Source organism: Copadichromis virginalis, linkage group LG22 (genome assembly GCF_057382275.1).
Source record: "Copadichromis virginalis isolate Kocher_CV1m ecotype Utaka linkage group LG22, C_Virginalis_male_GT1.1, whole genome shotgun sequence".
NCBI lineage: Eukaryota > Metazoa > Chordata > Actinopteri > Cichliformes > Cichlidae > Copadichromis > Copadichromis virginalis.
In genome coordinates, this window is record NC_140638.1 from 8457849 (window position 1) to 8473069 (window position 15221).

Genomic DNA, 15221 nt, shown 5'->3' on the forward strand with positions numbered 1-15221 from the left:
GTCTCAATTCAGTGTATGATGTTTCATTTTTGCGCTATTTTATATATATTTTAAAGAAGAATAAGATGTTAAATGTTATGAAACCAACTGAAACTTTCAGTGTTACATAAGTTCAGTCTGCTTTGAAGGCTACAAGTGAACAGATGAAACCAAAGAGAAAAACTCCCTTTGTCATAAACTGCTCTGCAGTATCATAGTGTGACACCAGCATAGATGAGTGAAATGTACAGTAATGCAATTTTCTTCTTTCTCACACTTCTGGGGTTGCCATTGGCCCGAAAGCACCACTTTGAGATCCTGGGGTATAACATATATAACAAATGTAACATAAACATGATCTAATCCATGTATTGCATAGAAAATTGTCTTTCAGTTGCTTTTTGGGCTTTATTTTCAGTTTTCTTTATACAACACTGAATCACATTATGTGGGATTTTTTTGACAGTGTTTAGCAGACTCACTGAGTGTTATTATATCTTCGGTGACCCCGCTAGCTGTGCTTTCAGGGTCAGTAGCTCCTGCTTATGTGTTTCAAGGCAAATTGAATTAAATTGAATTGAAATTGCTTCTAGGTAATGAGCCTGGCTTTGAGTTATTCAAGAATATTTATTTATTAATAAATTGGGGCCGCTGGGAAAGAGGCACCTTGAATTGGACAAACTTCTGCATGCAGACCTGTAAGCAGAGCTTTCACAAAAGTGTCGGATAAGGAAAGCAGGACTAAACTCAGGCAGGAAGTAGTGAAACGCTGACACTCACTTAAAATATTCTTGGTCAGTGAAGACCTGGGGCCAAGCCTTCCAATCTCTCTTGCGGCAAAATATTCTTCCACCCGCGTGTTACTGTTTGAGTTATGACTGACAGTAAAAAAAGAAAAGAAAAGAAAAGTGACTCCTATCAGTGCAGGAGTACACGATGTCCACATGTTGTCTAGTTTCCCAATTGTCATCCTCAACAAGCGAGCTGGATCACATTTGTTATCTTGAAGCCACAAAAGGCTTTACGGAGCTTTTCTCAGAAATCAGACTTCCCATCCATCCATCCATCTTCATCCGCTTTATCCGAGGCCGGATCACGGGGGCAGCAGCTTAAGCAAAGAGGCCCAGACCTCCCTCTCCCCAGCCACCTCCTCCAGCTTATCCGGGGGAACACCAAGGCGTTCCCAGGCCAGCCGAGAGATATAATCTCTCCAGCATGTCCTGGGTCTGCCCCGGGGCCTCCTCCCGGTGGGACATGCCCGGAACACCTCACCCAGGAGGCGCCCAGGGGGCATCCTTGTCAGATGCCCGAACCACCTCAGCTGGCTCCTTTCGATGTGGAGGAGCAGCGGCTCTACTCTGAGCCCCTCCCGGATGGCCGAACTTCTCACCCTATCTCAAAGGGAGAGGCCAGCCACCCTTCGGAGGAAGCTCATTTCCACCGCTTGTATCTGTGATCTCGTTCTTTCAGTCACTACCCACAGCTCGTGGCCATAGGTGAGGGTAGGGGCGTAGACCGACCGGTAAATTGAGAGCTTCGCTTTTACACTCAGCTCCCTCTTCACCACGACGGACTGGTGCAGCGTCTGCATTACTGCAGCTGCAGCCCCAATCCGTCTGTCGATCTCCGGCTCCCTTCTCCCATCACTCGCGAACAAGACCCCGAGATACTTGAACTCCTCCACTTGGGGCAGGAACTCATCCTTGACCCGGAGTGGGCACTCCACCCTTTTCCGGCTGAGAACCATGGTCTCAGATTTGGAGGTGCTGATCCTCATTCCCGTTCCCGTTTAAATTAAACTAATTTAAACTTGACTAAGGGTATTGTAACATCTTCCGTCCATCATTTGACAAACACAAACTTCATCCACTATGATTCAGTCAGTGCTGAATACTTTTCATATAAATTGGCTCTGCTGATCCAGTACTCAATATGAGTTGAGTCACATCCTCTGGTATAAAACCTTTTATTTTTATTACCATCTTTGCTTCCTGTTCCTTCAATACAAGTCCTCCAGTGCTCCATTCAGTGTGAAACCACGTTAAACCAAGGGGCAGGGATAGCTCAGTAGGTAAAGTGGTCGCCCCATGATCGGAAGGTCGGCGGTTCGAATCCACTTAACGGCTACCCTGAGGTACCCCTGAGCAAGGTACCGTCCCTACACACTGCTCCCCGGGCGCCTGCTTAGTGGGCTGCCCACTGCTTCACTGAGTGAATGGGTCAAATGCAGAGAAAAACAAGTAATTTCCCCATGGGGATCAATAAAGTATCCATTATTATTATTATTATTATTATTATTATTATTATTACACAGTCTATTTCTGATAATCCTTGATAACTTTAAAGGCTCTTGTATCTGAGAGGCAGGGAGTATGAATGCATTTGTCTGTCTGTCTTTGTTGTGTCCAGAGAAAAAAAACAAAACTAAATCATGGAGGTGAATGTGAGAAGCTATCATTTTATTTTGTATTCTCTAAGCCTGATTATCTCTCAGAGATACATTTTACCATCAGTGTCACTTTCTTTTATTCTGTGTGTGTGAGGTTGGGATGAAGTTCATATCCGGAAGTTCTTCTGAGCTCGGAATATCTTACAGAAATCGCACCTCTGTCGGCAGTGCTGACTGTTGTCCGTAACAGTTTATGGTAGACAACAAAATACACAGTTTATTTGTTTCCTGTTTTAAAAAAATGTGAAATTGTATTTTTGTTTCTTTGCAGACTGAATTTTAATTATTGTATTTAATGCAAATACCTGAAACCCCCCCCCCCCCCAATTGTTCTTCCATTGTTTCGATTGAACATTTTCTCAGTACTAGTGTGTTATACGCTTCATAGACAGACAGCTGAGCACCATTTTTCTTCCATGTGCCCTGAAGTGAATTAAGAAGCTGCCTTTTTTGTCTCTTTTATATCTTCTCATTGTTGCCCAAATATAGACTGATGATTTCATAACATTCAGCAATACAATAGAGTAAGAATGAGACCGGAGTCTGAAGGCCAGAGAGAAGCTGCAGTGTGCGCACACAGATGAACGCTGTAGAAAGTTCACTATTTTTATCAGTAAAATCAGAATAGAGGGAGTGATGTCATTCAGAAAACCGAGGCAGATCTCTTCATGAGGTACATTGTGCTATATTACGCTTGGATTCAGTGAGTGAGCAATGATAAAGTGGACCATGGTTAGCAATATCTTACTGAAACCTAGGTCTCTTATATACAGAAAGCATTTAGTTTGCAGGCTTTTCATGTATTGTTGGTAGAAGGCAAATTGTTGTTGGTCCACACTTTTGAGTTATGCGGACATTCATGGGTTTTCTTGTTTTGATTATCTTTGCATTATAGTTCTGTATTGTTGAGATTCTGGTCTTTTGTTTTCTTTATGTTCTGGTTGTCTGTGCGTTAAATTACTGGGACGTTGTTTATACCCTTTTTGCATCCCCATTCTCTTCCCTCTGCGTCCATGTTTTGCCTTCTGTCTCTGGTTTCTGCCTTGCCTGCCTCACAGCAGAACCTATCAGATTAAAATTAACCTTCACTTGGCTGAGGTGACAGCAGTGGTGACATCAGCTGTGAGCAGAAGGTCTTCTTGCTTTTCAACTAAACAGCTTCAAACTTGTCTTTAGAGATGCTTGTATCCATGTGCAGCCCCCTGCTGGCTGTACCCAGGCAGTGCAAGTCTTTGGGCCGTGCATTGGGATAATTTTGTTAACACAAAGTTTCATGTTGCCTTTGCTGTCCTTGAGCGTGGGGCCATTTGCCAAAAGTAATGTCATGGCTGCTTTGGTGTAGTGTCAGATTGTATGACACCTCCTGACTTTCTATAACGTGGTGCGCACAGCAAGACCATTGTGGAGGCAGTATGCCAGCACAGGGATGCACATAGGTGGTCCACAGGTGCGCATTCGCTGTCAAAATAAAAGACGGGCACCAGATAAGAAGTTGCAAGTTTGCGTACATAAGATTTTCTGGAGGGGGATAGACATTTGTTTAGAACTCTTAAAGATGTCGAAGAAGCTACTTTAAGCAATTACTTTGGCCTGCCTGGCCTGCATTTGTATAGCGCTTTTCTAGTCCATAGGACCCCAAAGCGCTTTACACTACATTCAGTCATCCACCCATTCACACACACATTCACACACTGGCGATAGCAAGCTACATTGTAGCCACAGCTGCCCTGGGGCGCACTTTGGTGTTCCTCCACCTCCAAAGAAATGTCAGAAGGAGTCTGAACCGCAAAAAGAAGTGCCTATTCTCGGAAAAGTGGTTGCAGGAGGTGAGCTGGCTTCAAACAGATGATGACCGCACAGAGATGTGGTGCAGAATATGCCACAAAATCCCACTCTAGCGGACAAAAACAGTGCCTTTTATATGTACGCAAACGCACGTTGCAACTTCTTATCTGCTGCACGCCTCGAATGCGCACCTGCGGACCACTTATGTGCACCCCGGTGCCAGCAGTTCGGCCTCTCTATGACATATCGCCCCGGGATCATCCCCAAATGACGCAGTGAGAGATAACTGCAACAAGAGGAAAACATTTTACTGAAAACCATTAGACTGCAGAAGGAGAATAAATGGTTATAGGCCCAGTCTGGGAAACCGTAATCACAGCTTCCCCACCCGCCACCCCTCTGTAGTCAAATGACTGAAAGTTTATTTAGATAAAACTCTTATTTTGTAAACTCTGCTGTCAGTCGGCCTTTTATATTGCTGCTCACAAAGTGGGCTGTAACAACTGACTGTAACAGATTCAATTTATTTGAATCAGTCAGCTAAACTTATGTGAATGTCATAATATCGCATGCTTACAGCCTAATTGCCAGCTTCTGTTACTTCACTGTCTCTGATATATTTAATTAACATTGCATAATGTTGCTGCTGACTGAAAACGATTTGGTTGACATGCTCATTGAACTGATGATCATCACTGTGTTTTGACACTGTTAAGCTGCATGTTGTGAAATGTGAAACTTTACAATCACTCTGTGCACCATTTATACCAGTGACCGGCGGTAATTTCATTACAAGGAAACACGATTACACACCAACGTAGTTCATTATGCTGCATTTGCTTAAAAGAAAAAAGCACGTAGTACTTTGCAGTGACTGTGGAGCCTCGGTGCTGTGAAAAAGCATTTGCCCCCTTCATTATTATTATTATTATTAGGGCCCGAGCACCGAGAGTGCGAAGGCCCTATTGTATCTGCTCCGTTTCTTATTATTATTATTATTATTATTATTATTATTATTATTCACCCCAAACAAGGGCCTTTTTGAGGGCCTAAACATGCTCAAAAACTCATGAAATTTTGCACACATGCCAGGTCTGGTGAAAAATTTTGTATTTTAATGGTTTTACATATGAGCACTGGGAAATGGCTCTACAGCGCCACCTATGCCTTGTTAAATGCAGCCCTACGACCACATCGTTTGAGCTACACGTATGAAATTTGGCACACATGTGTATCATGCCAAGACGAACAAAAAAGTCTGTGGGCCCATTGACGCAAACCCAACAGGAAGTCCGCCATTTGGAAGAGAAGGTGACATTTTGGCTCTAATTTTGCCATTTCCATGCCTCGAACTTTTGCGAACTCCTCCTTGGGGTTTCATTTCATAACCTTCAAATTTGGACATGGTCAACTACACCCTTGTGCCATGTTAAATTGCGGAGCTTTTGAGTTTTCACAATACTATGAGGCTGTGGCGCCATGGCGAATTTCGATGACTCGCCATGAAAATCTTATTGCCTCTCATTCTGTCATACATTTTCCGATCTGGTCCAAAGAGCACACATATGATAAGGCTCCACCCCTGAACATATTTCAACTGCCATATTTAAAATCAAGGACAGCGCCACCTAGTGGGAACAGGAAATGTCATGTTTTACACTTTGGGGTACAGTATTGTGATGGGTGACATCTGCAGCCTCAAATTTCTCCAGGAAAGCCTTAAGGAGTTGGTCTTGGGTTACAGTGAAAACTGTGACTTTTCACGAAAGGGTGTGACCCCAGCAGCATGGCGAACTTTGATGTCACGCCATGAAGAAACAAATTAGTATAACTCAATGAAATCCAGTCTGATCAGTACCAGACTTTACAGGCATGATGTCAGACCCGCCCTGAACAGATTGATATGCCCATTGTCGGAAATACGGACAGCGCCACCTAGTGGCAACAGGAAATGTCATGGCTTTAACTTTGTTGTACTGATTTTCACAGGTTGATCGTGGCCACCTCAAAAGCGGTGAATATCACCATCAGTCCCTCGTGATGCTTCAGTGCAAAAATTGTGACTTTAAACTGAACGGCGCACCCTGGTGGCAACGCGGTTCATCATGAAAGATGAAGTGGCTTTTGAGGGGCTTGGAAAGTTTATAGAGGCTTGAAATTTGGCACACACCTCCAAATGGATGAAGGCATTGTTGTTATGTAACCATTTTCCTTGAATAGCGCAAAATGGCTCCACAGCGCCCCCTACAATATTTCAAAACATCAGCCCCTGCTCTGTGTTTCATCTATGAGTCTGACACTTGGTAAGCTTGTGTAAGATATCAAGGTGTACAAAAAAGTCTCTTGGAGCAATATCCCAAATCCAACAGGAAGTCAGCCATTTTAAAATTAATGTGTAATTTTGATGACATTTTCCCCCCTTTTCAGGCCTCATACTTTGACGAACTCCTCCAAGGGATTTCATCATATTAAAGCATTCTTCAGTGTGTAGAATCTAAAGACCTTTGTGATGTTAAATTGCGAAGCTTTTTCCGTTCAGGGAAACGGGGTGGTCATGGCGGCACGTAGAGTTTCAATCACTCGCAAAAAGCAGTAATCTGCTGTCACTAAAAAACACAATGTCCAATCTCTCCCAAAGGTCGCAGGTGTGATGAGACTCGAGCTTGGAAATGTTTGTTATGCTATTTGTCAATAATGGTTAGAGCGCCACCTAGTGGCATGACTATAATCCTGGTTGAATAAGATGAAATGTTAGCTGGTGATTAAAAGCATGAAATCCATCAATGTGACATCACATCGGACGTGCCGGTTTGAGGTGTTGGCAGTGGCTCGACGTGCCGGGGGTGCGAGGGCCCTCATAACGCTGCTTGCAGCTTTAATTATTAGGGCCCGAGCACCGAGAGTGCGAAGGCCCTATTGTATCTGCTCCGTTTCTTATTATTATTATTATTATTATTATTATTATTATTATTCAGGCGAAACAAGGGCCTTTTTGAGGGCCTAAACATGCTCAAAAACTCATGAAATTTTGCACACATGCCAGGTCTGGTGAAAAATTTTGTATTTTAATGGTTTTACATATGAGCACTGGGAAATGGCTCTAGAGCGCCACCTATGCCTTGTTAAATGCAGCCCTACGACCACATCGTTTGAGCTACATGTATGAAATTTGGCACACATGTGTATCATGCCAAGACGAACAAAAAAGTCTGTGGGCCCATTGACGCAAACCCAACAGGAAGTCCGCCATTTGGAAGAGAAGGTGACATTTTGGCTCTAATTTTGCCATTTCCATGCCTCGAACTTTTGCGAACTCCTCCTTGGGGTTTCATTTCATAACCTTCAAATTTGGACAGTGTCAACTACACCCTTGTGCCATGTTAAATTGCGGAGCTTTTGAGTTTTCACAATACTATGAGGCCGTGGCGCCATGGCGAATTTCGATGACTCGCCATGAAAATCTTATTGCCTCTCATTCTGTCATACATGTTCCGATCTGGACCAAAGAGCACACATATGATAAGGCTCCACCCCTGAACATATTTCAACTGCCATATTTGACATCAAGGACAGCGCCACCTAGTGGGAACAGGAAATGTCATGTTTTACACTTTGGGGTACAGTATAGTGAAGGGTGACATCTGCAGCCTCAAATTTCTCCAGGAAAGCCTTAAGGAGTTGGTCTTGGGTTACAGTGAAAACTGTGAGTTTTCGCGAAAGGGTGTGACCCCAGCAGCATGGCGAACTTTGATGTCACGCCATGAAGAAACAAATTAGTATAACTCAATGAAATCCAGTCTGATCAGTACCAGACTTTACAGGCATGATGTCAGACCCGCCCTGAACAGATTGATGTGCCCATTGTCGGAAATACGGACAGCGCCACCTAGTGGCAACAGGAAATGTCATGGCTTTAATTTTGTTGTACTGATTTTCACAGGTTCATCGTGGCCACCTCAAAAGCGGTGAATATCACCATCAGTCCCTCATGATGCTTCAGTGCAGAAATTGTGACTTTAAACTGAACGGCGCACCCTGGTGGCAACGCGGTCCACCATGAAAGATGAAGTGGCTTTTGAGGGGCTTGGAAAGTTTATAGAGGCTTGAAATTTGGCACACACCTCCAATGTGATGAAAAGTTTGTTGTCATGTCACCATTTTCATTGAATAGCGCAAAATGGCTCCACAGCGCCCCCTACAATATTTCAAAATATCAGCCCCTGCTCTGTGGTTTATGTATGAATCTGAAACCTGGTAGGCTTATAGGAGATATCAAGATGTACAAAAAAGTCTCTTGGAGCAATATCCCAAATCCAACAGGAAGTCAGCCATTTTAAAATTAATGTGCAATTTTGGCGACATTTTCCCCTCTTTTCAGGCTTCATACTTTGACGAACTCCTCCAAGGGATTTCATCATATTGAACCATTCTCCAGTGTGTGGAATCTAAAGACCTTTGTGATGTTAAATTGCGAAGCTTTTTACATCCAGGGAAACGGGGTGGTTATGGCGGCACTTAGAGTTTGAATCACTCGCCAAAAAGCAGTAATCTGCTGTCACTCAAAAACACAATGTCCAATCTCTCCCAAAGCTCATAGGCGTGATGAGACTCGAGCTCGGAAATGTTTGTTATGCCATTTGTACATAATGGTTAGAGCGCCACCTAGTGGAATGACTAACTAATCATGAATGAATGAGTTGAAATGTTAGCTGGTGGTTAAATGCATGAATTCCATCAATGTGACATCAGATCGGACGTGCTGGTTTTAGGTGTTGGGCGTGGCTCGACGCGCCGGGGGTGCGAGGGCCCTCATAACGCTGCTTGCAGCTTTAATTATTATTATTATTTCATATTTTTCATACTTTAGAAAAATGTAAATATTAGGCAGAGATAAATGGTAAATGGACTGATTCCTATATAGCACTTTTCTACTCTCCCGGAGTACTCAAAGCGCCCTATACAACATACCACATTCACCCAATCATCGATTAGGGTTTAGGATTAGGGTTAGTATCTTGCCCAAGGATACTTGACATGCAGACTGGAGGAGCCAGGGATAGAACCACAAACCTCCGACCAGTAGATGATCTGCTCTACCTCCTGAGCTACAGCCACCCCAGATAACACAAGTAAATATAAAATGCAGTTTTGAAAAGAGCCATCCGTCTATTATCGCCCGCAGGGTATCACAGGGCTAACACATAGAGACCGACAACCATTCACACCTATGGGCAATTTAGAATGATCAGTTAACCTCAACCCACGCATGTGCATGTCACTGGACTGTGGGAGGAAGCCGGAGTACCCAGAGAGAACCAACGCAAATATGGGGAGAACATGCAAACTCCATACAGAAAGGCTCCGGCCAGGTGGTGAAGTCGAACTCAGGACCTTCTTGCTGTTAGGCAACAGTGCTAATCACCGCTCCACGATGCTGCCCGATTTTTAAATAATAATTTCCTTTATTAAGGTGTTTATTATAGATTTTAAGTGTAAATGGACAAAATTGAAACCGAAATGTTTATTTTATTCTTAGTAATAAATAAGTATGCAGAAACAATTTGTGCTGCATTTGATTTTAATACATTAGCTGCTAGAGTTACAAGCTTTTTGTTTGAATTTGATAGTAAACATTAAAGCTTTGTCAAACATATTGGAGAAGTGGCCCAGCTATTGTTTATTATTGATCCTGATCAATCTGCCACTCATTTTCTCTTTCTTTATTATCTAGTCTTGTCAAAAGTTTGAAATAAATCTCTAAAATATTCAGCTTGAAATCGTGTAAGAAAAGTAGCAAATGAGAGCAGCCGGACAACTCACCCAAAGCTGGAAATTCCCACCACATGAATTAAATTGCATTAATTGAGTTCCTGGATTAATTATTTCAAAAAACTCAAAATACACCTCAAACTAAGGCTTTATGATGTTGCAGTTATTTTGATTTATTGTAAATTTAGTCTTAATTTCAGTCATTCCATTGAAAGGACAGAGACGATCTTTTTACGAGAAGTAATACTGCAGCTTCTTAATGATATTAGGATAGGAGTTGGTAACATTCCAGTTTTTCTCCTTGATGTATTCTGCAGCACAGCCTCAGACACTTCTTGCTTCAGAGAAAGACGATTCATGTCAAAACTGTTTCTGCCCGTCTCAATCTTTCCAAGCCTTTCTATGACCTTTGTCATCATCACTGGAAATTAGCCTATTAAGCTGCTACTGATTGGATGTTTACTCATTGATTGCATCATTTTCATCCAAAGTACTATAAATACTCTGCAGGCTCTCAGATAGTTTCTTAAATTGTGGAAGAAGAACTTGCAGCTTAAACCATCTTGTGTAATTTAGAAAATCGCTTAGTGAGCTTTCTGAAGCTGCCTGTTTGCACATTATGTGCTTAAATGTAATGCTATTTCATCGACAGCCCTTTTGCTAATGAGTAATACATGTATGATTTGTAATTTTGTATTCTCCGACTCTGTCCCCAGCCTGGAGGTGACCCTGCAGAAGCGTGGTGAGGGGCCCATGTGGCCGGAGCTGGTGATGGGCGACAAGAGAGGGGAGTATGTGATGAGTGATGAGCAGGCCGCCCTCATTCATGAAAGACTGACTCACCTTACCTCTGAAGACTTGGTGAGGCTCACTCTTCACATTACACTGATTAAATCCAGTGCTAAATATAATGAGAAACATCTTTTATCTGTACAACCAATATTCTAAATGACTAGCCCCATCCTGTCCAGTTTCTGTATATTTTTATTATGTATATTTTTTAATGACAGCAAATTAAAATTAAAGACGGGAGTGGTGGTATGAAACACATACATATGAAAATGAATGAATGAACTGAAGAAGCTTCTCTGATGAGAGGTGAAACATCCTCAAAAAATGTAAAGAAGTCCAGTCATTTTTCTTTCCAAGCTCCTTAGAATACAAAGTATGAAAGAAACTTTGTATTTTTATATACTTTTAATTCAAAGTTGACATTGCAGGATTGCATTGAAGTAAAACAAAATCCCTCCATCCCACGAGCAAGAAGAATTAGACTTAAAATATCTGTGACATAGAGCTTATTGGATATGATGTTATTAAAGAGCCATAGATTTATTAAGCTGCTGGAAATATTCTTTAGAGATCTTGGTTCATGTTGACATGGGTATACCACAGGCCAACAGGCACCATGATGAAGATTCAGCCAAATACCTTTCAGAAGTTAAAACAGGCGCTGAAAAGCCAGTTGGCAGGAATAAGATCCAAACTATCAGTACATGCACACTATTGGTCATCAGAAACCCAGCTGGAGTAATACTGATGTTAAGACAGGAAAATTCCTCACAATGCCTGGACGTCTCCAGTGTTGAGTGAGTGAGTGTTAGAGATGATTTACCATCCACAGGTGGAGGAGGTGGGTGACATGAAATGGTAAATGGCCTGTATTTATATAGCGCTTTACTAGTCCCTAAGGACCCCAAAGCGCTTTACATATCCAGTCATCCACCCATTCACACACACACACACACACACACACACATTCACACACTGGTGATGGCAAGCTACATTGTAGCCACAGCCACCCTGGGGCGCACTGACAGAGGCGAGGCTGCCAGACACTGGCGCCACCGGGCCCTCTGACCACCACCAGTAGGCAACGGGTGAAGTGTCTTGCCCAAGGACACAACGACCGAGACTGTCCAAGCTGGGGCTCGAACCGGCAACCTTCCGATTACAAGGCGAACTCCCAACTCTTGAGCCCCGATCGAACATTCTACCAGTGGCTAGAAAAGGCCAGGTTAAAAGACAGCAAAGAGGCTCCAATCATGGCAGCACATTTACCAGATCCATAGAGGCAGAAGTTTACCACAGCTAGCATGATCCAAGATGGAGGCTGTGCAAAATGTAATTATTAATTACATTATTATATTTTAGGCATTAAAAATATAATTTCAACTGAAGAGTTTGCATGTACTATACTGGCAGATTACAGAAATACAAAAATGGTTTTACTGCTATACTATATGATTGAAATATAAAGATATTATAGGTTTTTTTAAACCATCGTAATGGTAAAAGTGGAGTTTCATGACAACTTAAACTTATTCAAGGATAACTGGGAAGTTATCAATGAGATGTGTTTTTTTTAATGTTCCTGATAAGTAAGTTATTCCTCATGTTACAACAATACTCTTGTAAACATCAATTTCCTTTAAAGCTGTCTTTTTCTCTGATTTGTCACACTGCCACATATTATATACTTGTGTTTTATATATATAGTGCATACGTATTAAAATAGATGGGTAGAGAGGGTTTCTTGGTATAGAAGGTGTGGGAAAATCTTTAAGCAGTTTATATTCACCCGACCCTCTGTGTGGTTAAATCACTCAGCAGTATGTGTTTGAAATATTGGCTTTGCTTTCTTTGGAGGTTTTCTCATGACCTCTCTTACATTTCTTCTTTCTTTTAACATCCCCTCCTCCCCTAAGGTCTCCCATCTCTGCTCCCTTCCTCTTCAGCTGCTCTGAGCCCTCTTCCTCTGGACGACTTGTACACATCGTAGCTCTCTAGTTTTCAAGAGTCGCTCACAGTTGCCTGTTCATCAGCATTTTTAGGCAGCTCCTCTCTAATCCTCGCCCTTCGTTAGTATCGTCTGGGTCCACTTGAGACTCTTGGTGCTAGCTCTGCCTTTTACATGTTAATAAATGCAAAGCAAGTGTAACCATGGCCTCTGTCTTGCTTTCTTTTTTTGTCCAGAATGGAAACCCTGACAGGGACAAGCCCCCTTGTAACTCTCAGGAGCTGGAGGACTGCGATGGGTTTCCTGAAGACAGCTTTAGCCTCACACACTTTGATGAGCAGTCACTCAAGCCCACTCAGGTGGTGAGTATCCTTTCTCTTCTTCACCGGTAAACACTTTGAGTCTCCAGCTCTTCAATTCTGAGCCCTCAGATTTAACATTTCCAGACAGCTGTCACCTCTGTCCATCCGTTATTTCCTTCAAGCACACTGTTAGCTACCTGATGCTTTGTGTGAGCATGTTTGTATTCAGCGTCTGCCCCGGTGAATGAGCTGTTGTTGGCATTGCCCTTTAACAAGGCACTTGATCAGAGAGCACCACAAAGGCCCACTGAAGAAGAACAGGCACACCTACTTCATCACTCATCCTCGTGATATGAATAGTAAGAAGGTGAAACGTTGTACCTGATGGCTATTCTTATAAACCTGTTTGTGCACAATATATTCATCAAGGAGCAACATGGCTCCATGTTGGGTGGTCAAGTGGTTAGAGGCACTGTGCATCGCTGACAAATGGATCTGATCTCATGTGCTGCATCAAAGTGCAGATTTGCTTTCTGATGTCTGAGATCTTTGCTTTCATTTTCCTGTCATTTTTTTCTGGTTGTTTCAGGGGATTTTATATTGTTGTTCAGATCACAGCTGAGTCATATATTGACTTTTTCCTTTTGTATGGACAACGATGTGGACTTGTCACCAGAGAGATTGATGGTATCTGTCCACTGAATATAAAACACTTTGGATCACTAGGGCGCCTTTTGTCAAAACCCAGACAGTCTTTAGGGAGAATCAATTTTAGCATTAGCATTTTGATAATGGTGTATGCCAGAAAAGTCTTTCTTTTCTTGCTGTCTCATGTTTTTTAACCTTGAGTGAGGCAGCTGCTATGTGTCTTCATATCAGTTCTATTTGGAAAGTTAGAAAGTGTGATTGTGTATATAATAGTTAAACAAAAGAGATGAAATTCTTTTCATTTATCTATAGAAAGCTTGAAGTATGGAGTGCTTTGAGTGCTCAGGCAGAGTAGAAGGTAAGAAAGACCCAGTCCATTTAAAATTTGAAGTGTAAAACAAACCAGAAACCAAATGTTGATCTTAAAATTAAAAGTTGAGCCTCGCTGACCGCAGTCATCATATTTTGAAATGCACAGTTTTTACTTTGAAAGTGAACGGTCACCCTTCACAGTTTGCATCGCATTTTTGAAGTTCACCAGCACTCTGAGAGAAGATGGAGACTAGATGTTTCTAGATGAGTCGATGTCTTTCATGCAAACTATTGTCATCCGTGGGAATCTGCTAGCAACCAAAACAATTGTAAGGAGGTTTTCGGTGCAGGACTACATCCTTTTTAGGACTAATTTCGCCTCGGGACTACCAGCAACCAGTTGCAAATCAGTCACATGGGTCACCGAGTTTTGTGGCTACTTTTTATCCTTTTTAAACATTTGTAACATTTGTTACATTTTAAACAAATGTAACAAATAAGTGACTTTTTATTTCCTCTCACACCAAACAAGCAAAAATACAAAGTGTTAAATAATGTTTTTACTGCACTCTTCCAACAGAAGGTTTGTAAAGCTGCACACTGAAATATCATCCCTATATTATTTGCATTTTTTTTGCTTCTTGAATGCGTTCAGTTTGCATGACGAGAAATTAGCAACTTTGTCTTTGTTGTCCATTATTCGCCCCAAGGTGAAAAACGGACGTCACAGTTTGCAGTTTCTTTAGAACAACATCTATTTTAGTTGATTCACAGTTGATAAGGAAAGAAAGGATTTAATGGGTTTTGCATTTGTATTTTAAGGACATGTCAAGTATGCTTTCACATTTATAAAAAAAAACCCAACAACATCCTATTGCACACTCCACTCGATGACGTGTTTGTAAAAGCAGCAGTTTCAACCTCACTTCTGAAGGAGCATAACTGGATGTTTGTCTTCCACCAGCCCGGATACTGTATATAGCCAATTGCAAAAGCTCTATTCATGTGTGAATATTAGACCACAGTACATCCGCCACTGATGTTCCCTTTTCACTTTTCTGTGTTTCGTTTGGGCAAAATAATTCCTGTGTTCATAATGAAAAATTCCCCGTCACAAAAACTCTGTAAAATTGAAGCCTTTCATTATTTAATGAAAGCCTAATAACAACTAGTGAGTGTCCAGTACAGTGTTTCTGCTCAGACTGTGATGAAGGGCTAAATAGGAATAAAAGCCCTT

General features: G+C 42.0%; 1 protein-coding gene across 2 annotated transcripts in view; it reads left to right on the forward strand.

Annotated features, from left to right (window-relative positions):
• The window catches only part of nudcd1 (NudC domain containing 1), a 56545-nt gene that overhangs the window by 29738 nt on the left and 11586 nt on the right, over nucleotides 1–15221 (forward strand). For both annotated transcript variants that reach the window (XM_085445979.1, XM_085445981.1), the window contains exons 7-8: nucleotides 10699–10843; nucleotides 12959–13084. In XM_085445979.1, the coding sequence (XP_085302105.1) occupies nucleotides 10699–10843; nucleotides 12959–13084 (271 nt within the window). The remainder of the gene's footprint in view (nucleotides 1–10698; nucleotides 10844–12958; nucleotides 13085–15221) is intronic.